Here is a 23,712-nt window from a genome sequence, read left to right as displayed (position 1 = left end):
ACTAGATTGTGTTAAGCTTTGCTGATGCATTGGACACATGTTTGCAAACTGGCTTCATTCACGGCACTGTCCCAGAGTCTGAATATAAAGAAGTTGAAATGTGTGGAGTTGGTGTAAGGTGTTTCATGGGAAAGATAGTTACTTTGGTTTTAATCATTAACTGCATAGACAGCCATGCACAATCATCCTAAGAGGACCAAAAAAAAAGGGAATTTAACACTAAGCATTGGCTTCATTAAAATGTCTGCACAGATCAGCTGAAGTTCTGTATTCATGAATTCATTCTACTTAATAAAGCCACAAATTAACCTTCACCAAACAGGGTTAGCTGTGCAGCTCATGTTACCATGGTTATCTGCTCTGGTTGAAACTGAGCCAGCTTTGTATGTGAGGATGTTCTCAAGCACAGCGGTCCTTTGACAGTAAAATCAGAATCAAGCCGTAATTTCCAGGGATGAAAAATGAAGCAAACGGGAAATGTGAAACACTGCAGTTCCTATAATGGCCACTTGAAGCTGGCTCTAAAAGTCAGACTTTACAGAATTAAAAAGCATAGCCTGGGACAGAGAACTGTTTTAACCTCTGCGAATCATTCTGAATGTGTACACATTTGAGCAAAGTAAGTATAATTGCATTATTGAACAGCCAGCAAAAATAAAATGAAGCCTAATGGCAAGTCATTCTTTTCAAATAACTGAAGAACAAAGAGTTCTCTGGTGATAGCAGTGAGTCAGCAGTGTGGGGATCACCACCGTTATTACGAAGGATCTCATAACAAACGAGAATATCCACCTAGCAGCTGGAAGGCTGTTTCAATCCACAACCACAAAGGCCAATGTGTATTCAACACAACAAATGTCATCAGAGCACATTACAATTCATCCAAGGGATGCACACTTCAGTCACTGCACTGCTTTAATATTGTGGATAAGGAAACACACTTTTTATTTTTGATTAGTATCAATCCAAATTAAACCACTGACAAATATAAAAGAGTTTAATTGGTGCACAGAACATCATGTGACCAGCTGACTGGCCAATAGACACCGCTGTTTGATGGCGATCTTTGGATCGGGCTGCACAGAAAGAGCTCATTATCCACCTTCTGCACAACCGAACTTTAGCTGTTCATCCTGTCCTCACCTCTAAAGTATCTAGCTCCCTGAAACACTCAAACAACCTTAAGTGTTCAGTTTGAAACACTTGGGAGAGCTCTGCTGGGCTTCCCCTGATAAGAACCCTGCAGAGGTGTTAGATTGCTGGCGTACCTCAACAGAGCACATTATGTGCGTCTAGCATGTGTTCTGCTGAAGATGAAATAAATGGAGAACGGGAGTAGACCTAAGCGACTCATAAAGATGAAAACAAACCCACACTAGACTTGCAGTAAGTAATGAGCATGCATTCACAGAGCACTGCAGGCTATTAAGATGAAAATTCTTTTTCTGCACTTTCTATGGCTGACTGAAGCTTCCTCTTAACGGCTTAGATGACTGAGTTGTCGCGTAGAGGGGAAACTCAGCCCATCTGGCAGACCGAACCAAGCGATAACATCAAGCTGAACTGAAATCAATTACAGAGAAGCCCCGGGTGCCACTTAAAGACATGCGTCTGTAGTGAAAGGACGACAGTCTCCAGACATATGATTGGAAAACCATACAGCGCAGCTAGCTGGCAGTTTCTTCCAGGAAATTGTGGAAGTATTAAGATTAAGTGAAGATTAGGATTAGAGCGATCATGACATGCAGACGACCATAACGCTATAGCGAATGAGTACAGAAACAGGAAGGTGGGCACAGTTTTCAGTCATATTTCTCTAGTTGGAAACTAGATTCCTCCACTACAAAACATCATAATAATATTAATGAAGCATTTATAGAAAAGCATTTAAAAAAAAAAAGAAATAATTGCAATAATTCTGTCAGTCAAGTGTATCTACAACTGTTTTGTGTGTCTGTTGTCTTTTTTGGCAAATGAAAAATGTTCAAAATACAAGTTTATGGAGGTAGTAAGAGAATCTTTAAGCATAAGTGTACAAAGGTAAACAGAAAGAAAAGTCAGTTGTCTGTAGCATATGTGCAAAATAAATATTTCATTTTTAAATATCACCATTACCATAAATATCATATTTTCCTGAAACCCCCTAAACTCAAGGCATGACTGTAGGGCAACAGGTCAAGCTTTATGCTAAAAACTCTGCTGCAATTTTTTCTACTCTGTGTGATGTAAATATGAGAGGATATTTGTAATATGGTCATGTCAGACACGCAGCTCTTTCTGCATCACAGAAGCCCACCCACTGTTTCCAGGGGTCAGCCAGTCAGAAGTAAGCTGACTGAAGCTTGTTTCAGACGGTGGATGCAGTCATGGACTGCACCAAGACTCAGCGTGAGATAAGTAAGGATTATTTGGTACTGTGAGTCACAGAGAACTACTCTGGTAAACTACAGAAACAAAAAAAAACATAGATAGCTGGAACTGAGCCCAAAGATCTCCTTTATTTTTAAAAGATGCAAAATTGGCAGCAGCATTATCTCACTGAGCAGGGAGCTTGAATGCTAATACCTCCAATGCCTTTTTTGAATTAATGTTCCCTTTTTCACACAGTTGTGCTGCTAATGGGAAATCCTAGTATATTTTGCATTTGTTTGCAAGTCATAAGAGATCCTCTGTGACTTTTCCACTTCTCTCTGCTCCTCCTGGTTTTCACAGTTGCTTCCAAATCACCTTTCCTGCTTTTTTCTCTCTGCCCCCAACAATCACCCACTAACACTCTCTATCCATGAACCCAGAACCGCCAAGCTTTCCCGATTGTAACAGACCCAGCAGACAGACCTGTGCCACTCGGATGAAATGGGAGATAACAGCAGCTCTCTGCGGGGCGGTGGGCTTGCTGAGCACCATAAGCTGGATCCATTGTGAGACGCTGTTAAAGAGCGTGATGAAGCGCTCTAAGATGGGGTTATCCACCGTGCAGCCATGCATCACAAAGCTGTGGTAGTCCTGAAACTAGAAGGAGAAGTAAAGCATTGAAAGCCTTTATCTATTTAAATTACAGTACATCATATTTACATCCCACAGCAATTCTGAATATTAGAAAATGCCTGACGAGAAACATATATGCAAAGGCCTTTCTCTTGTTTTGTATATATTCCTCTTGATTGTAGACAGTCTCCTATGTCCATACAGTAAACCTGGATATGCAGTTGGTTAGCTTAGCTGAGCACAGAACTTTAAACAATGAAATAACAAGACTGGATACAAAATGCAGACGCAGTCTGAAATGAGAAGTACCGTAAGCCTGCATTATTTCTAATAGTCAAAGCAGGCGGAGACTCATCTGTTTCCAAAAAGAAATATTATCCAGTATTTATAACCTCAGCAGATCCTTTCCCGATTCATTTATGGTCTGATTTGTTAGTTTCAAGTGTCTAATAGAGCTGCATGTCCAAGTCAAATTTGGATTCAAATTGCCACGAGACAGAAAACAATTAAGGTATTGACAACTTCCTATCACATGAGCATCTAATGCTGTATCAGTCCGATTAGCCCCACAAACACTGGATGACGCCATTACGTCTGTCTAATGCAATCTATGGGAAACAGCAAGCCTGGTTTATGAAATTATATTATTATATTAACTGTCTGTAATCAGTCAAATGCAGACAAATAATATTGTGTAATTACAGCTGTACTCGTTGTTAGATCCTCATTAATTCGATTTTTTGTTTCCTTTTAGGCAAAACTCTATTTTAGCAGAGCCATGAAGACAAAGACAAAAGAAACGCCATTAACACTGTCCCTACTGTGCCACGAGCATCATCCCACTGGAATAAATTATCAACAAAAAGAATCCTCAAGCGTTTAATTCTGCACAGACCCAGTCATTTCTTTTGCCTCCTGAAATAGCGCTCAAATTGAACACTATTTCCAGTCACTAAATATAATTACTGCCCAGTTAAAGTTGATTTTAACAACTATTGCTTAGCAACTGCAGTGAGCCTTGAATCATGTAAACACAGAGTTACTTGAGAATTTAAGAGCTGTAAACATCACAGTTTAAAAAAAAATAAAAACAGAGCCATGGTCACACTGACCAGGATCTTGCAGAAGGATTTGTATTCCAGATAGGTCAGGTGTTCAGCCAGTTCACAGGAGTCGAGGTGATCAAACAGCAGGGACATTTTCCTCTTTTTGGACACAGATGGGACACGCTGGGTCACCTGCCGCTTCCATTTATATGACGGCCTGAGAGGGGAGAAAAAGCACGGTTGTCTCTTTTAAGGTCTTTTGGAACTGCACCATAAAAAACTACACAAGGATCACTTTTATAGCCGCTGCAAAAGTTACAGCTGGCCTTTAAAGGCTGTTGGGGGGAAAAAAAGGAAAAACTACCATGAGAAAATGATGATAGTACAATGTGTCTACAATATAAAAAGCCCTAAGAAACCTCATATTTGTAGACTGAACTACAACTCTCCAACTATTGCTGTAGAAGTTATTTTTAGAAGGCTATTCCCCTGCTTATTCTAAGATATTCTGGCATAGAAATCAAATCAGCTCCACGAATTCATTTCCTTGGCGCAATAAAAGAAAGCGGAGCCATATAGAAGTGGCATTTCTCAGAAAAGGACAGGTCACTGGCCCTGCATAGCACAGCTCAGCAATTTCAAATAACAGGCAATAAAGGGCTTGCTGACATAAACATCGGCAGATGGGGACACTCATTCAAACTGTCAACAACACACGCAGCATTCAGCGGCCTATTCACTCACACGCTGTCCAAGTCAATGAGCTGACTCTGCCTCTCATTGCCCTCAGTGGTCAAGAGGTCTTTATAGTCTTTGATCTGGTCTGCCAGCTCCGGGTTCAGATTGAACTCTGCGGGAAACTCAGAAATCCAGTACCTGGAAGAAAGAATAAAGGGAGCGAGAGAGAGGTGAGCGTGATGGCATACACTGAAAGGACTGGGCTGTGGTCAACTCATAATTTAAAATAGCATTATAGTTTTGGTATTTGATGAAACAAAGCAGCTAATTGGAGCACATGAAGAAGACCATAGAAAAAACTAGAAAGGATAAAAGGATAAATGGAAATGACACTTGGAAAGATCAAAGATCTCTTAGAAAAAGGCAACGAGACGAGCAGAAGTCAGAAAAGATGGTTTGTTACTTGACGAGGTGGCATATTTTTGTTCGGCGCTCATCGGTGCAGCCATCCTCTTGAGATCTGATGCTGAAGTCAAGGTGCAACCGAGCTGCTCCTCGCAACACTACAACAACTTATTCAAAAATCTCATTTAGATTTCACAGATTTAGAAGGGGAACAAAGTCTGGCACTATTTCCATTGCTCTGTGCATTATGTGTGAAAAAAGATATATTCATAGGCAGCATTCTTAGAAAAACACTGAGCAAAAAAAACATAACATTTGTCACTGATGTAAGAACACTCAGAGGTGAAGGATACTTCAGCACAAGCTTCTTGGCCAGGTCAGTTGAAGGGATATACCAAGGGTGCATCATGAGGAACATGCGGACCAAGGATGCATCCTTCAAAGTGCCCTTCTCATCTATGAGGAAAAACAGGGAGTCAGTTAAGAAGATACCTCAGCATGTTCAATTTGTGCTTGTGTTTTTTATTCTACTGCCTCCCTTTACAAGCAGATGAATAATTCATATAAAAGAAATAATACTTAAATAACCAACCAAAAGCTTTGATGCAGGCTTCCACCAGCTCGTCCACAGTGGCAGACTGTTCCGATAATATGGACTCCATCGTAGCTGTCCTCTCGGTTTTCCCCCTCGTTTACCTCTCTGTGGTTTGAATCTGTTGGCTCTCACTGAACACAAAAGGAGATGAAAAGAGAGGGGAGTAATTATTAAGTAAACACAGGGGAAGCAAAACTTACTCTGGCTACTGCAGCACACTTAAAATAGCTGTGTGGTTAGTTCTTCTATATCCTGTTCAGCACTGCAGAGTGGCATATTCATTGCAGTAAGTTAACTGGGACATGTGCCTGTCAGTGTCATCTGATATGATGGTTAAGTATGGCCAAAACACATTCATGGTGTCAACGTGCAAAATCTGCAATCTACTTATAGAAGCACCTTTTAAGTGACCCAGTTTTCGGGGTTAACAGTTTAAAGTTTTTGCAGTCTGTTAGTGTTGTGTGTGGGGAAATGAGTTGGTGAATTAGGGCTTTAGTTTACAGGGAACAGTTGCACCAATCAGTCTTTACCAAGCCTGGTCCTCACTGCAAAGGCCGGGTCTTGATATCAGGACCAATCAAACATAAACCTAGTCTTAACTACACCTATAGTGCATTACTGAATATGAATAATTAGAATATCAACATATCCTAATTAGCGATCCAAGCTGGCGGCACTGAATTTAAACAGAAGTAAAACTGCAAACTTTTAATCCGTACTGCCAATCCTGTTTATTTCTGACTCCCTAAATAAGTCGTACACAGAAAACTGATCAGGTTCTATCCATGATTGTGTTTTTTAAATATTATGCTGTATTCATAGTGATACCTGCATGGATCTACTTTGCTAAGAACCAAAACAAATCCTGCTTTTCCTGCCTTTGTCTGGAACCCACTAACTCGAGAAGGACATCACTTCCTAACAAAGGTTTCTGGAATGCAGTACTAGTCTTAGCTATTTATATGAAGGCTCATGTGACTATCATTATTGTCTAACAGCAAGCACTGTGTTCCAAATTTGTCATGTTTGTGGCAACGATGAAGGAATAAACAAAAAAAAAGAAGGCAATACCAAGAAGCCAGGGATTATAGTCCGTTTGAGGTCCTCATGAGACATATACACACACCTGAGCGCAAAATACCTTCAGCTGAAGAGCATGAAGGCTACTTGTGTAGATCCTCACCCACAACAAGAACACAGACTTCTATTAGGGCCATTAGCATCTAGAATGCCAAGATATCTATCTATCTTCACCATCTACACTGCAGACTTCTCCCACAATTCCACCCAGTGCTTCCTGCAGAAGTTCTCTGATGACTCTGCAATAGTCGGCCTCATCACTGATGGGGACGACAAGGAGTACAGAGGACTGACTCAAGACTTTGTGGACTGGTGCCAGCTGAACTACCTCCAGATCAACGCCAGTAAAACCAAGGAGCTGGTGGTAGACTTCCGCAGGCACAAGCATCCTCCACTGCAACCACTGAACATCCAGGGTATGGACATTGAGGCTGTGAACAGCTACAGGTACCTTGGTGTTCATCTGAACAACAGACTGGACTGGACTCATAACTCAGACGCCCTCTACAGGAAAGGGCAGAGCAGGTTGTACCTGCTGCGGAGACTCAGGTCGTTTGGGGTGGAGGGCCCACTCCTGAAGACCTTCTATGACTCTGTGGTGGCTTCTGCTATCTTTTATGGTGTGGTCTGCTGGGGCGGCAGCATCTCTGCTGGGGACAGGAAGAGACTGAACAGGGTGATCCGAAGGGCCAGCTCTGTTCTTGGATGCCCTCTGGACCCAGTGGAGGTGGTGAGTGACAGGAGAACGGCGGCTAAGCTGTCATCCCTGTTGGACAACGTCTCCCACCCCATGCAGCAGACTGTGACAGCACTGAGCAGCTCCTTCAGTGGGAGACTGCGGCACCCACGGTGTGGGACGGAGAGATTTCGCAGGTCTTTCCTCCCCACTGCTGTCAGACTCCACAACAAAGACTTTAACTGAACAAACACACACATCCACACATGTGCAATAATACTAAGTGCAATAATCTTTTCTGGCATCGTTGTATTTTTACTCAGTTGTATATAGCATTCGTATTCTATTTTTATCTTATTGTATATTTTTATTCTATTTTATTCTACTGTATATAGTATATTATTTTATTCTATTCTGTACAGCTGTGTACTGTATATATTCTTATTGTATTCTAATTTTTGCGTCATAACTTTTGCACTGTCCACTTCCTGCTGTGACAAAACAAATTTCCCACGTGTGGGACTAATAAAGGTTATCTTATCTTATCTTATCTTATATGACCCACTGCTGCAACTGCTCCAGTGGTTGGTCATTTGCTTCTCATTGGCCAGACAATTGCTGTGATTACTTCTATTAAGCACTACATAAACCTTCCAGATGAATCCATAATTTTTTGCAAAAGAAGCCAGACTACTTTTGAAACTTGGGTTTGAGATCAAAACTACATCTGAAATAATAATTTCTTGTAGTCTGTTCCAAACTATTTGATGAGCGAGTTTTTAGCCGTTCATCTTGCAAACTGCAAATTCACAATAGTAGATTCCTGCTGACCAACGTTATCTTTGACTACAGCCTCATAGAAAATGTTTTACATTTTGATACACTGGTGGCAAAATGCAGAAACAATAGGTATTTGGACCCATGTGTGTAGTTTGTGATATAATCATTTTTAACAAAGATCTGATCAAAGCATGCAATCAAAGAATAAGAAAGTAAAAACGGACAGAGCAGCTGTTTTACTGTCATACAACACCAACACGCATGTCGATATTCAATTTCAGGTTTGAGGGCCATTCTTTCTTCACTCAGGGTTCTTCAGAGTTGGCAGATTAGGATTGTACATAAATGTACACTCACTGTATTCTTTTTTGCAAAGATTCACTTAAATCTTCTTTCTTCTCCATTCTGATGATAATTTTCAACTTCAGCAGGTGATCTTGACCAAGCTGGCTCATTAGATAGTCATGTTAACAAGCAATTAAACATGTTTACCCAAGGATACAGTCCACTGCAGCGAGTAATCAAATGACTATTTACAGCGTTAGCAGATGACCAGCTCTACTTCCTAAACTACAGACGCCCAATTTTTACACGATTGATTATAAAATATGACCCTTTTAAAATTGTTTTGCCCAGAAGTTTACATAAATATTTGCGTTACATCTTAACCTGAACAAATTACTGCTTCGATAATAAATTGTTTTCAGACTGCGGCAATGCTAGTTTTGTATCAGTAAAGAATCAGATCTATAATCCTGGCTGACGGTTTCATCAAACTAAAATCAGTTTTTACATTTACACACCAATTCTATGCTTTATAACTGCACTTTGGAGCCAAGCATAATAAACAGTTTTCACCGATGTGTGTGGCTTTTCTATCAGACAGATACTAAGCCACAAGCCCAATCAGCAGGAAACCACTATTTATCTTTTCCTGACATGCTGTAATGCTGTCTGCAGCAGGCTATAAAAAAGTTTGATGAATATTTACGACACAATAGCAAATATTTTGACATGCGTTTCATTCTATCACATATTCATAGGAAACAAGCTAAAAATTTGCATCTGTGCTTTTCTTGATTTGGTAAGGTCTGGCTCCAAGTAACCATGGCAACAACAACTTAATGACCAGTTATTTTTTAACAACATATACACACCTGAGCACAAAATACCTTCAGTAGAAGAACAAAAAAACAATTTTGGAGTAATCCCAAATTCTTTACTTGTGTCTCGATCAGTAAAATATACCATCTTCCAAGTTATGACATGATTAATTGGTCAAATGTATCCATCCATCCATCCATTCATTAAAGAAACTAGTAATTTTGATTCATTTTTATATAGCCCCAGATCAAAACATTGACGGCCCAGTGCAGTGAAAAAAGGATTTGCCTTCCCTCCTGATTTCTTACTTTATTTCATATTTGTCACACTGAAATGTTTCAGCTCATGAAAGATAATTGTAGTATTAAATAAAGATAACCCAAGTTAATCTAAAATGCAGGCAGACAAAAGGCTCCAAACCTACCTGGCCCTGTGTGAAAAAGCAGTTGCCCCCTGAGCCTGGTAGCACCACCCTTGGCATCAAGAACTCCAATCAAGCTTTTGCAATAACTGGCGAGGAGTCCTTCACATCACTGTGGAGGAATTTTGCCCCACTTTTCTTTGCAGAATTGCTTTCATTCACCCTCATTGGAGAGTTTTCAAGCATCAACAGCTTGTTTAGAGTCATTCTTTGACAGTCAGATTTTGACCAGGTCGCTCTGAAATCTCTGTTTTGTTTTTTGGGAATTCTTTGAGGCTTTAGGAGCTGGACTTGCAGATGTGTTTCGGATCATTGTCCAGCTGCATAATCCAAGTGGGCCTGAACCTCCAGGCGCAAACTGATGACAGTCTCCTGCAGGATTTTCTGGCAGCAAAATTCATGGTTCCTTCAATTACAGCAAGGTAATTGAAGGAACCACCTTCCAGGTCACGAAGCAGCAGTGTCTGACTGTTGGCGGGATCTTCTTTTTATGAAATGCTGTGTTATTTTTATGTCAGATGGTTCTTCCCAGTGTCTTTCTTATTACTGAATCATGAACACTTTCTTTTAGTTGTTCTGGTTTCTTTCAATTGAAATTATTTCTAAATAAAAAAATAAAAAAGGGTGTGGCTGTAATCAGGCCTGGGTGAGGCTAGTCAAACTAATTTCATGATAGATTTTTTTTATCACATAGATAGATAGATTTGAATAGCTTTTTTTTCCTGACTGAATGAAATTATTATTTAAAAAATATTTGATATTTACTCTGGTTGACTTTGTCTAATAGAAAAATTTGTTTGTGGTCTGTAACATGTAGGTGTGAACATTTTTTCATGACACTATAAGTGTAAAAGTGACACTAAGGTTAAGCTCAAGTAACAAAGTTAGGTAACAAAGTCCCCAACAACACACTGTGCACTGCTGTAACTTTATTTTAATGTGGTGGCTCTGTGAGTGTGAGAAGGGTGTGATGTGTATGTGTACGTATCCATTGTGCCTGACACAATGAAGCCTTTCACTGCACTGTCTCTGCCGCAACGCGGTGGGTGGACACACTCAATTACAGGCTTCACAAGCTGTCTCAGCCACGTTCTGCAGGGATGGTGGGGGAAGCAAACGTAGAGAAAGAGATAGAAGTATAATCCTCAACCGCAATTTAAATCATCACATTGTTAGGGCGATCAGCCACAGCGCTGATCAGTAGGCAAGATTAAACTGCTGAAACGATATGGTCAGATTACGGGAAGATAAATGGCGAACAACTAAAAAGGCTTTTGTGTTGCTGTAAATAGATATGAAAGTTTCAAGGTGGGTTGCTAAAGTCACCACAGGAAGTAAAGCAGTGTTGCATGTGAGTATTAAAACCTCAGCAAACAAACACCAAGACCTGTGATGGCTAGCTCAGAAAAAGGAGCCTACACTCCATCAGTATTGGCTCTGTGCACTGGCAGTTACGTCTGCTCGCATGTCATGAATATAATGAGAATGAAAATTGCCTTAAAGTCAATTGTTTCCTCACTGCAGGAGATAAGCCTGAGGATCATCTAGGTTTGAGCTGAGATGGCCTTGCCTGTGAAAAAATGTGCTCTTCTGTTTCACTTCTGCATTTTCAGTGTTTATTACAAAACTGTCCATCCTCAAAACTGAATGAGGACCTAAAACCACTTTCTCCTTCTGTGTGGGGCCCATCTCTCAGGGGCTAAACAAAACAAGAAAGAGAGAAGCAGAGGTGTTTTAAAGTGTCACCAACGCTTTAGCAGAGTCTAGTCTGGCGCTGCTGAACACACTGTGCCCATCTTGATGATGATGGTATCTTCCAAATACACCATTCATCATCCTGCTGACAGGAACGCTTTGCCATTACCCAGAGAACAATTTTCTCTAAGTTTTTATATGAATTAAGACTGATCTGTCTTAAACAGGGTCCCTCCTCCCTTCTTTTCTAGACATTCTTTAAGTGTTTTTCCAACAGCGTCTTTCTAATACAGTCCCGATATCTGCAAAGCGCCGAATTGATTGTAAAGAAGCACACACTGCGAGAGCTTTAGTGTCATCCTTGGTTGCCTGGTGACGAGGACCCGGGGCCATCGATCAGGCAGATTAAGGGGTGGATGGGGCTCAGCGGGGATAAAGGGAAGTTGACGGGTGCCTGGTCAATCCTGGCCATGCAGAATCTGCTGTGTGCTGCTGCTTTACTGGGCAGTGAAAAAGGTCACATCCTCCGGCTAGACGCAGTCAGACCCCCTTCAGACTACTGCCTCTCTCGTTTTCAATATCACGGTCACAGAATAACAGGCGAGCTGCTTTTCAGCTCATTCTCAACCTTACACCAATGCTTTTGAAGTTTGACCCATAACAGTGAATTCACGCTGACATATTATTGTTGCTACTGTTTAAGAATTGATGACTCCTGTTGGACACATTTAAAAGCACCTGAAATATACATGTAGTTACAATAATGAGGTTAACATAACTAATAATAACAAATAGTGGTTTTATAGGATGTCTGTGAAAACTGATATTCCAAATATGACGGCTTCTGTTCTGCTGCTCAAATGCAGAGTTTATGAGCTGACTTAAACTCTTAAAGCAGCAGAACTCTTAAAAGGAGCTTATGCTAAACGCACACTTTTTCCAGCTATAGACATTAGAAAAAAACCGTGAGCTTAAATCTTTATTGACTTTCCCGTCTTAAAGTACTAACTGATGATAAGGCATTGACAAACAGGCAATAATCATGTCCATCGTCTTATCGACACTCCCATAATGGACTCAATTCCACGCTGATAAATGCTACATGCTAATTCACAATCATTGATTTAGCTCTATCCTCTCTACTTTGGCATTTGGGAAAAACAAGTTTTTTGTGGATAACAGTTATAACAAAAGAGACACAATTTTAACAGAATTTGATTCTTCATTCAAATTGTCAATGCCATAGCAAGACTGATTGGACAGAGTCCCGTTTTTCAAGTACGTTTGGATGGATTACTACCAAATTGTACATTTTGGGCCTCATATTTTGTGTGCTTACAACTTTTGTCACAGCTTTCTTTAAGCAGACACACAAAGATGACCTCGGCTCTATGTTGTGTTTGGTGTGAATCTTCAGATATAAGCATGTGACATACTGAACAACATGGCAGACACATTATTAATTAATGGAGCTGCTGATGCTGATGCTGCTTATAGCTGTCAGTCTTGTATGAACCTCAGTGTATGAAATAAATAAGTTAAGTATTCTTCTACTAAAACTTTAGCAAATATATAAGAGCTCTGAATTTGAGGCTACCGTGTAATAATTGTTTACAATAGTAAATGTTTCTTACTATTGTGTGGAAGAAATGCAAAAACAACACTAAAACATAGTTTTATAGTCTAGTCACATACTTTATGAATGACTTAAATAGCTACCGTGTTTTAAAGAAGAAAAAAAAGAGGCCAGATTTCCTATAAAACCTTTGATTATTGTCACCCGCGCGGGCTTTTCCTCTTATCCGCCTCCTTTTTACTTTTGCTGTTCCATTTTCCATTTTTGTGAACTACTTACTGGTGGGTAATGATGCTAAGACAGTTTTCCTTTCATCATATGTTACAGCTAGAAACTGTAATAGCATTACGTTTAGATTTCCACTAACAAATATGGCCATGTAAAATGTAACATAACAGCAGGCACAGGCAGACAACCTTTTCTAATGATATTAGCTTTTTAAAAAAAAGTATATGATATTAAATCATATCTTCCTGTCTTTGACAGACTGTAATACGCGTACAAAAACCACTTCTTCATACACACCACCCTTGTTTATTCCCCTACATCCCCCAGTTGTAGTAAGGGTGTTGCATGATGGGACAGATATAGTTCTTCAGAGTAGCTGGTGGCAGGCTTCTATTTAGAGACTGTAGGGTACTGAGAGCAGGAAGGGAAACATTTCCCTTTCCCTGGACACGCAGAATGCCACATCAGTGGGGGGGCACCGGCTGCAAACTGAGATTAGCAGCTACAGTTGCTCCTTAGGGAGGGAAGGGGTTGAAGCAGAGGGAGGAGAGGAGGAATGTTTGAATGGGTGATAAAGAGAGAGACTGGGAGGCAGGAAGAGTGTGCTTCAGCTCAGTAAAACACAAAAAGATACTGTTGGCCGAAGGAGGAAAGAGATTAAGTATAGAGGGTTAGTACTGACAGAAGACACAATGAGATATATGAAATTAAAGTGCAACTGGGAAATTTCTATAGGCACATGGAAGCACTCATGCTAATGCTTCTCAAAAGATTGAGAAAAGCAGCACTTCTTTGTAATCTTGAAATAACAGAGAGGGGAAAAGGAGAAAAATATGTAAATGTCCTCCTGCTGGGAGACAGCAGCTACCCACGTGGGATGTTGTGTTGTGTCCTTTAACAAATAAAGTCACGCATCCTGCTCCACATCTGGCTCAAATTAATATCTTATATCTCCCATTTCTGACTTCAAATGAAAAACGTAACGCAGGAGACAGAGAGGACATCGTGGCTGATTTCATGTGTTATAATGTATGCCTCCTGCCACCACCCCCCCAAATGCGACAATGCATCATTGTGTCAGATTGTTTTCACTGCTTTGTGTTCAAGCTTCCTGCTCAAATATGGGTCCTTTACCAGATGTGAAAGTTTGTTTCACAACAAATACCGGAAGGGTGTGCTGCTATGTGTATGTGAGATGTGGCAACTTCTTCTGTTTGTCCACACTTTTCTCTTTTTTTGCTACCTTTTTACAAACACACTTGTACAGAGCGGCTTGAGTAAGTGTTATGAATAATTTTTTTCACACATATTTCCTCTATATGCTAGAGTTTTTCCTCACTCTGTCATTTATCCCTCTGACACACAAAACTTCCTTTTCAAACCTCACTGCGTGATGAGTAAAAGATGAGGCCACATGGCGTATTGTGTGAAAGGCCCAATGTGATACATCATTTTATGGAATTGTGCATTTGGGTTTGATTCCTGCCAGCTGTCTATTAACTTCAAAGCATGCCTCGGTCAGGGTTGGTGTTCTAGTGTTCTGCTGAAGTCAGGGATATCACTTCCTGTTGTTGCAAAGTGTTCCATCTCCAATGGCCAAATTTTAAATTAAAGGGGAAATACATTCATTCATATATTTGCCAAGAGGAATTTACTCTACTTGCATGTCTCCACAGTTAATATGAGGATATTGCTACCTATAGTTAGCTTACAAGGGTTTAACTTAGCAGATTTTATGACCTTGAATGCAGCCGGGCTAGCCTTTTTTTCCTGATCAGAGTTGTGAGTCTTCTAAACAGAGCGAAACTGGCACATTTGCACTTTTGTCAGACTTTTATGTAAGAAAAACTTTATGTGAAGCGGCGCCAAGAAACTACTTAGCTTAGCATAAAGAATAAAATAAAACAAAGAGCTATCTTAACAGACAAGAACCTCTAAAGCCAGTTAGTTGTGTGATTGTGTTTTCCCTTTGTGCAACACACAATCATGTAATCCCCCGTTTGCCAGGCAATACTGTCCATCTTTACTCAAGGCTATGCAGCTGCAAGCTGTTACATACTATATTTACCTTCTAGAGCAGAAAAATACGTTTGTGGTTAAGGCTTTCTGTATTTTTTACATGAGGTTAAAGTTAAACCCTAGATTAAAAGATGTAAAACATGGGTGTAGTCACAATGATAACACCCTCTGGTTAGTGCATAAAAGCCTCAACCTGGGTGTTTTTGCTGTCACTATCTTTTCACTACTGATAAGTGATAGTCATTAGCCAATAAGCACATCCTGGATGACCATGCTTTCTCGCTCTAATAGTAACCTTCATTTGCAATATGAAATTATGAACTTTGACCTGGAAGTAGTGACTGAGTCTATTGGGACAAAGTTTGGTGGTCACTGGACAAGGTTCGTTTTGCATAGACTTTTAGAGAGCCGGAAGTCTTGTTGCAAAAAGAGCAGTTGCCCAAAACCTAAGAAGCTTTCCTTCATAAATCCTGTCTAACACAAAGCCTTGAATGTAAACGTTGACCAACAGTCAGCAGTAACGTGCTATACTCAAGCAAGAAATCATCCGAACAAAAGAAAACTGAAAAGTATTTTTTAAGCCGCTTCACCTTCGCAATATAAATCTCAGCTACTTATATTGCCCAAAGGTGCTGTTTTCCACCTTTGACTCAGAAACAAGGAGGCACAGCTGTGCAGCTGCTGTAAAAACTGCTTCTGGTTAGGGCCACATACCAAGTGATGCTGCATGTTTTAATTCTCACAAACTCCGATCTTCGAAGAAAGGCCTGTGGTTTGCAGAATGAGGCACAAACTGCAGTTCTGGAGGCCAATTTGTTCTGTTCGCAATGTTTATCTGCTTCATTTCCTCCTGCCTGTCAGAGATGTGCTCACTGAGCTGCACAGTGGTTTTATACAACAGTCATTTTGAACTAGTTGTGAATGCTGGGAGTTTCACATTCAAACAACCACCCTCCTTTTTACCCCCGCAGGCTTTTTAACAGCCCTGGCTAGTTCCTGTTTATGTATTCCTCCCTAAAACAGCACACATCCATGAGCACACCGCAAAGCCCTCAATTTCCTGTAGTCATAACACACCAAATATTATGCACATTCGGATAAAAAGCTTGACAGATTACAGACTGTAAACAGAATGAGTGGGAAAAACAAAGGTAGAGACTACTTGGTAGCAGATGTGGGATAACAGGCACTTTCGATTCCCTTTCTGAAACTGAGGCACGCCTAACACCTGTTCAGCGCAGAGCGACCCCACTCAGCCCAAACTTTAAATAATGGTGATATTGTAACCACCTGCTAATTTCTCTAGTAATCAGCTTTGGATTTGCCCACAAATGCCTTTCACCCTATCTGATTGAATTCAAAGCCTCAGCTTGATTTATAGCTCTCCAGGTCTGACACTTTCCCACCCCCGCTGCCTTCCCCTCCTACAGAATGTCTCCCTCTCCTCTGCTGCCACCTCTCTTTCCTGTGTTCCCGCCATACCTTTTTACAGAGTACGTGGCCTTTGCTGCAAGCTGAAGAGTTGAGTAGGGAGCAGAGGAATCCAAATATCCCAGATGACCGCTTAATTATTTGCAGACCATTTGCAAAACAGTTTGTGAAGGCTGATACATAATTAGAAGTAACCCTGTTCACATCTATTCACAATTAGATCCTTAGTTGTCACAATTTTGGGATTGCTGTTCTTCTGCCAAGTTAGTAGGAGTCGTACCAAGTTGGATTCCAGCTCTGCCTACGCCGCGTGCCTTTAAATTCTCCTTTCAGGTGTTTAAATCAGTTAAAAGCATCACTGAACAAACAGCTCAAAAAAAGACTTCAACATTCAGGCGGCCTCCGTGGTGGTAATCAAGGAGGATTAAATTGGATTAGCTAATAAAAAGCAAACTTGAGAAGGTAGAGGACAGACAGAGAGCACAGGACCATCCATCCCGGTGATGGCAAATATCCAGTGCACATGTCTGAGCTGCTGCTCATTGTCTGCTCTCTGTAATTATTTTCTTCTCAGCTTGATTTTCCTCCACCCCCCCGTTCTGTTTTAGTTCTTGCCTTCCTCAACTCACCATCCCTTCCTCCCTAATTTGTTGCTGTCGGTCCTTTGGCATAAAGCAGCAAAGCTTTTTACAATACAACCAATTATAGCTGGCTTTCCTGATAAGTGCACCACCACTGCAGGTTGAGGTGGAAGGAGGCAGCTGGAAGTGATGCTAAATATCAAGGGTGTCTGCTCCACAGGCCAGAAGTAATTGCACTGCAGCAGCAGAGGAGAACGCGAAAGAACAGAGATGCAGAGATTTCCTATTTTAATCTCTTCCACTCAGTTTTTTCTACACTCGGTTTTTTGAAGGCACTTTAATCCTTGAAATCCTGTCTTTTTAAAGCGCTCTACCTTTCAAGTCAAGCACCACTTCAGTGTTTGTGTACATGAGATCACAGAGGCCATGGGTGACTTTGAGGTGACTGATGATCAAATGAGCCAGCATGTGACAAAATGGACTTTGGACTATTTTTTTTATTTTTTATTATTGATTTGTTGGTCGCTGACAGAAGTGTGTAAGTGGGAGCCACACGCATGATGGTTGATGCTGAATGTCTGCCTCATTTGCATTCTCTGGATGAGCAGCTGTTAATCTGGATGAGCAAGTGCACAAAAGCAGGCTTGTCCAATATTCAAAATAGCAGCGGGAGCTACATCAGCAACGTGTAGCTCCAGCCAAATGAGCTACACACTGAAAACACTGAAGTGACTTCTCTGTTTTAGCCTCTCGCATGCAGCAAAAAAACATCAGTAGGGATTCCAGCTTACAAGTGAAATCCCACGGCTCTGACACCACGGCTCAGGGTGGATAAAGCTGGGGTGAACTTGGCGAAGACGCTGCAGTGTGAGTAAGCGTCCACACACTCCGAGATGCCTCCTAATCCCTGCTGCTCTGCACGCATTGGCACGAAATCACCTTGAATCATTACATTTAAGACAGCTGCAGTCTGCACAAGAAAACAAGCAATGAAGAGGTTGACTGAAGGCTGAGAAAGCTACACCTGACCTGTCACTCGTTTGACTCACCACTCGGGCCTGCTGAATCACAATCAGCTGGGATGTGGCCTACAGTGTTGCGTTACAGTCGAGGTAAATTCCTTTCAATGCAGGTATCATTACATCCGTTGGTTTAGTAGCAGAGCAGCCAGTAATCCTGAGACTCAGTGCATGTGCAATATAAAGCACACCTCACTGTGCTGTCAGCTCTGAAAGATGCATAAGGTTTAAAGAGAAGAACTCAGCTGGAGCTTTGGCATCTTGAGCTGTAACTGTGCGTGCCAGCAGACCTCTGTTAACCATCATTCTCATGCCAGCTGAAGCAGGACAAAGATTTTAGATTTTAGAAATAGGCATCCCTCTACCCCCACCCCAGCCACCGCCAGTGTAGCTGCAGCTCTAAGCATCTCAGCTTTATATTGTGGTTATAGTGAGTCTATTAATAGCCACAAAGATAATGCATTTCTTCATTCATTCTTACACACAGCCGCCGACGCTTGTTGTTTGCAAGCTAGATATACACAAACACACAAGCACACAGTCAGTCACACACTGGGCCCTGTGAATAGCACCATCACTGTCTGAACACTGTTCAACAGGTAGACATATCCGCAGCTGCAAGTCTGAGCCCAGCAGCACTAAGTTCACCTCCTTTTTTCCACAATGAATCGACGTGAAATTATCAGACAGACAATGCAGTTGTTGATGGTGCAATCAGGCATGCCCATGCGCGATTTCACTGTTGCAAAAGAAGTAACACTTGCACTCATGCATTAGTCAGCCTATCGAGGTTGTGAAAGGTTTGCAACAGAACCAGAAAAGGACGTGTAACGTTTCAGCAGATTTCTTCAAGAAATAGGTGCCATAGTTGAGCTCCACCTTGCAGACTAAAAAAGGAAAAAAAGTGGCACCAGTGTTGTACTAACAAGTAAATAGGAGATTTCTTACCTTTAGAGTTTGAAGCGTCCCATGCTCTGAGAGGAGAGGCTGGAGTGACAACAGTTGTGGAGTGAGCTCTGATATGGGAAGCGTTACATCACCGTAACACTGTCGAACTCACAAAGTCGGTTCGGCGACCGAGTGAGTCGGCAAAGATGGGAGCCCGCAAGAAGTCATCAGATGATAAACAACTGGGGTCCGACCTCGGGGGGTTAATGCTGCTGCTGTGAACGGGCCATGCGGCTGTCTTCAAGTTCTCGAGTGGCGCACTCGGAAGCACGTTGTGGATGTGATGCGTGTTGGTGCAGCGGAGGCAGCCGAGCTCAGTTATCTGCTCGCAGCTGGAACGCGTGCCAGTCTTCTAGTGTTCCAGCTGTGCAGCTCAAACACACTGCAGAGCCACAGTCCCGCCTATTGGTAGTATGACTGCAACACCGCCACAACCTGTCCACGGGGCTTTTCATCGTCTGATCGCTTTTCTGAGAGATCGAGGCGTCCTATCAGCCGGAATCACATATTTATTAAATGTGGACGTGTGTTACCTGAAAAAAACCTCATGAAAATGTAAATGTTTTGGTGAGTGAGTGCTGTTTAGCAGATATATATATGATGTGTATATATATATATATATATGATATATGATGTAGTTGTTTTTTTGAATTTTGGTTTATGCGTCGAAAGTTCAAAAGTCCTCCCAAAGATCCTTCAGGATATTTATTATTTTATACATAAATGTATTCATTTAATTATTTATTTCAGTCACATTCCTACAGCCCAGCTACCTGTTGCTGTAGATCACAGTTGTGTCCCTTCATTACGTCACGCGTTGCATTCAGGTCTCGCAGGAATAAGTATAAACAACAGAGAAAACATTAAATACTAAAAATACAGTATTTTTGCTGAAGTAATTTAAGCACAGCCACCAAAATTGTTTATTTGATAAGATTTTTTAGTACTATTTTTTAAAAATCTGTTAGACAGTATTTTATAACTAAGCGGGACGACAGGTATAAATAATAATATAAGTATTTTTTCGTTTTCTTCTTATAAATAGAAAAATAATCAGTTAAATAAATCATACCACGTATTTTGATGTTAAGTCATGTTCGGGTTTTACAGACCAAGGTTTAAATAATGCAACAAATATCGTACGCTCCGGGGTACAAGTTTGATGTTTCCGAAAACTTTGAAAGCAGCATTTCATGATTCCGCCCCACCAGGAAGACGCAGAGAGCAAGAACTAACCATAGGTGCGTTTAAAAAAAGAACTTTTCATACATTTTACATGAAAAGAAAAGAGATAAATACTTCGAGGTTAGCCACACTTAACCGAGGTGTCTAATTACGAATGTATGCTAATTAGCTGTAGGCTAAGTTACACTGAATAGTGCAGAAATACTTTCTGTGGTTGGGGTTTTTCAAAAAGCAGAAATGCATTGTATGGTGTGTTGAAATAGCATACGTACAAGTATATCATATACATATATATATACATATATACACACATATATATAGATATATATATATCTATATATATAAGAGGCTGAAGAAGTTGTTTAGATTAGTGACCAAACGTTTCTCACACTGAAAACCTTACGTCCAGATGATTGAGCATGCGCCAATACAACATATGAAATTGCAGTTCGGTTAATAGTGTATGTTTTATACTCCTTCCAGCTGAAAGGTGACATTCGACTTCACAAACCAAAAACAACTTTCACAATGATGTTTTATATATAGTTTGAAATCCGACATATTATTGAAGAATTTCAGAATATTCTTACTGAACTAAACTTAGGTCCGTATGCATTCATTGTTATGTGTTATAAGCAAATTCTTTAAAGTGAACTAGATGAGGAATTTTTGAAAAGTCCTGACAAATTAGGCCGTTAACACTATATATTTAGTCCCCTTTTAAAAGTATACAAGTTCAATTTCATCACGCGTTTTGTTGATTTATTTGTGTGTTTGTTTTTTACATTTTTATCGTAATGTTAATGTTTTAAAATATTACAAACGGGATGTGGAGCCGCTCTTTCTCAACAATATTTCAACAGTATTGTCATTTCATGGAATTTCCCTCTCTTGGATCACTCTCTTACAGGAACAGGGGTGAGGAGGCCAAGAGAGAAGGATTTTTTTTCCTTTCCGAAAACAGCTAACTGCGTCTGTTTGCCACAATGGACAGTCGAAAGGTGGGAGATTTACTGGACGAGTGCCTCGGGGCAGCAGAAGCAGCAGGTCGGCAGTCCACCGGGGTTTCTGAGGCAGGGCCCACCACACAAGAGCGGCTGAATTACTGCAGCTGCAGAGGTCAGACACAAGATGGTGCTGTTTAGTGTTTTTTGAGCATGTGAGATACTCAGAGATTTGGGTTAGGATCAAAGGTGAGGTGGAATTATGCTTGCATAAGCTCTGTACAGCTCTGTAGCTTCCATGGCATGAATTTGACACTTTGTGATGTTAAGCATGTGCCTTTAACTAATCCGGGCTGGTGTCTCGCATCTTATAGGGTCAACACACACGTACTGTTACATGTTACTGCTAAACAAGGGACAAAACATGCTCCATTTCATTTAGATTTTTCATATAAATGATGTTTTGCTGCTTATTTTAGAATCTTAGACCTAAAACTGTCCAAGGCAGCTTAAACTAAGTCTAAGTAAATTAAGTCTTCCTTTTGGGAACTTCCTGTTATTGGTTCAAACAGCAGTACATTTCTAAACAGCAATCCAGCTTTTCCTTGTGTTGCGTTGCGTTGATGTGAATCTTTCATGCTTTTTTTTTGTATATACTTTTTCTAATGGTGGATGCTAATATTAACCATGGTCAAAGTTTCAAATAAAGAGGTCAGTTTATGTACTAGTAATCCCCGTGTAGCTTGAATGTAGTCACTTTAGGTAAAGATATTCTTTTGTGAATACATTTTGAAAGCATCAGTGTATCTTAAGCCCAATACTGTTTGCTCATCTGGGTTTTATTTCCTGTAGACTCGCTGTGTGCCGAACTGGCCTCTCTCCTGCAGGAAGCCATGGACATGAAATGGCCTTTTGCACCGGAGAAGTGGCAGTATAAGCAGTCTGTCAGCGCTGCTGACAAAACCAACCTCAATGACCTCATCAGCAAACACTTGTCTCAACTACTGGTAATAATTAAACAATAGCCTATTCAGCTTGGCACCCTGTGGTGTCATTGTAAATAAAAACATAAGCACAATCCCAAACGTTGTGTTTACTGTGTCTGCCAGGATCTCCTGAAGGCCTGCATCAGAGCTGAGGAGGCACACTGTGCACTGGCAGTTGTCTTCTTAGTGGACCGTTACCTCTACTGGACTGATGATTCAAGCCGTCTGCTGAAGATTGCCAAGCTTCTCCACAGACGCTACCCCGAGACCCCCATAGCCCCCCAGCTGGTCATACGGCAGGCCAGGGTCTATTTTAACTCGGGTACAGTGCAGTGAAAGATTGGGATCGATGCTTTTAAAGTATTTTTTGTCTTCTCATCTCTGTGTGATATCAGTGACACGGGATTTGTCTAATATGGTCATTTCAGCTACGCCGTGAGCACAGAAGCTCCACCCATCAGCTCCACCCATCAGCTGCTCAAATCTTTTGTCTGCAGGGGGCAACAGATCAGTTTGGCATGTAGGGAGGGGTGAAAGAGCTAAAGCAGCTTTTTTTTCAGACAGTGCTGGACTAAGAGTGAAATAATAGCAATTTGGAGCTGGAAACGACTATATAAACTCCTGTTTGATACATGTTAGATGAGCAGTGCTATTTATTGTTTGGAGAAATTATAGTGATTGACGTAAACTCATAACCTGGAAATTGCACATGAACGGCTCTCACTCCTTAGTTATTTTTGCCACATTTCATTAAAGGGTTATTTTAAGTAAGGCTTGTGCAGACGTGGGTAAATAATCATTATCTGCCCCACAGGAAAACTGCAGAAGGCAGAGTACATCCTGAGCAGCCTGATTAACAACAGCGGGACGACAGGTAGTTTCCTGTCTGTTCCTTTTCACGGACATTTATTGAGGATTAAACTGAGTCCACAAAGTAAACAAATAATGTGCCTTTATCTTTTATGTGCAGGTCATTGGATATACCACTCTGAAAGTGACCGGGTGCTCGTGCAGGCTGTGAGTGTTCAAGTGCGTGGCACGATTTTGCAAAAGCTGGGTAAGATCACTTTTGTGACGTTAAAGATAATTGTCATTATTTTGTGATTATTTTTTATTGTCTTTGTGTTGTGTTTTAGGCCTGTGGTTAGAGGCTGCAGAGCTAATATGGGCTTCCTTGGTTGGGTACTACTCGCTTCCTCAACCTGACAAAAAGGTACCACAGACAATACTATCAGTTGGTTGCCATAGTTGGCATAGTTGGTTGAGGTTTAAATCAGGGATGTCAAACTCATTTGACATTGTGGGACACTCTGCTTTGTGTCAGCTTAAA

At 40.9% G+C, this 23,712-nt stretch overlaps 2 protein-coding genes across 5 annotated transcripts in view; one reads left to right on the top strand and one right to left on the bottom strand.

Moving 5' to 3' along the window:
* The window catches only part of LOC102206114 (RAS guanyl-releasing protein 2), a 38,234-nt gene extending 18,538 nt beyond the window's left edge, over positions 1–19,696 (bottom strand). For 2 of the 3 annotated variants that reach the window (XM_005741838.2, XM_005741840.2), the window contains exons 1-7: positions 19,268–19,696; positions 5,707–5,840; positions 5,468–5,570; positions 5,173–5,229; positions 4,776–4,907; positions 4,098–4,248; positions 2,836–3,009 (exon numbers count right to left, since the gene is read on the bottom strand). In XM_005741838.2, the coding sequence (XP_005741895.1) occupies positions 2,836–3,009; positions 4,098–4,248; positions 4,776–4,907; positions 5,173–5,229; positions 5,468–5,570; positions 5,707–5,776 (687 nt within the window). In that variant the 5' untranslated portion in view covers positions 5,777–5,840; positions 19,268–19,696. Of the gene's footprint in view, positions 1–2,835; positions 3,010–4,097; positions 4,249–4,775; positions 4,908–5,172; positions 5,230–5,467; positions 5,571–5,706; positions 5,841–18,091; positions 18,168–19,267 lie in introns of those variants that run through there. The other variant, XM_005741839.1, reaches the window with a different exon arrangement.
* A 103-nt stretch (positions 19,697–19,799) lies between these two features.
* alpk1 (alpha-kinase 1) overlaps positions 19,800–23,712 on the top strand; it is a 15,671-nt gene continuing 11,758 nt past the window's right edge. The window contains exons 1-7 of one of the 2 annotated variants that reach the window (XM_005741836.2): positions 19,800–19,822; positions 21,363–21,571; positions 22,249–22,403; positions 22,506–22,704; positions 23,197–23,256; positions 23,353–23,439; positions 23,519–23,595. In XM_005741836.2, the coding sequence (XP_005741893.1) occupies positions 21,439–21,571; positions 22,249–22,403; positions 22,506–22,704; positions 23,197–23,256; positions 23,353–23,439; positions 23,519–23,595 (711 nt within the window). In that variant the 5' untranslated portion in view covers positions 19,800–19,822; positions 21,363–21,438. Of the gene's footprint in view, positions 19,823–20,464; positions 20,509–21,362; positions 21,572–22,248; positions 22,404–22,505; positions 22,705–23,196; positions 23,257–23,352; positions 23,440–23,518; positions 23,596–23,712 lie in introns of those variants that run through there. The other variant, XM_005741835.2, reaches the window with a different exon arrangement.

Source organism: Pundamilia nyererei, unplaced genomic scaffold (assembly GCF_000239375.1).
Source record: "Pundamilia nyererei isolate P.nyererei 1_Seehausen unplaced genomic scaffold, PunNye1.0 scaffold00114, whole genome shotgun sequence".
Classification (NCBI taxonomy): domain Eukaryota; kingdom Metazoa; phylum Chordata; class Actinopteri; order Cichliformes; family Cichlidae; genus Pundamilia; species Pundamilia nyererei.
This window is presented reverse-complemented; position numbering and strand designations above follow the sequence as displayed.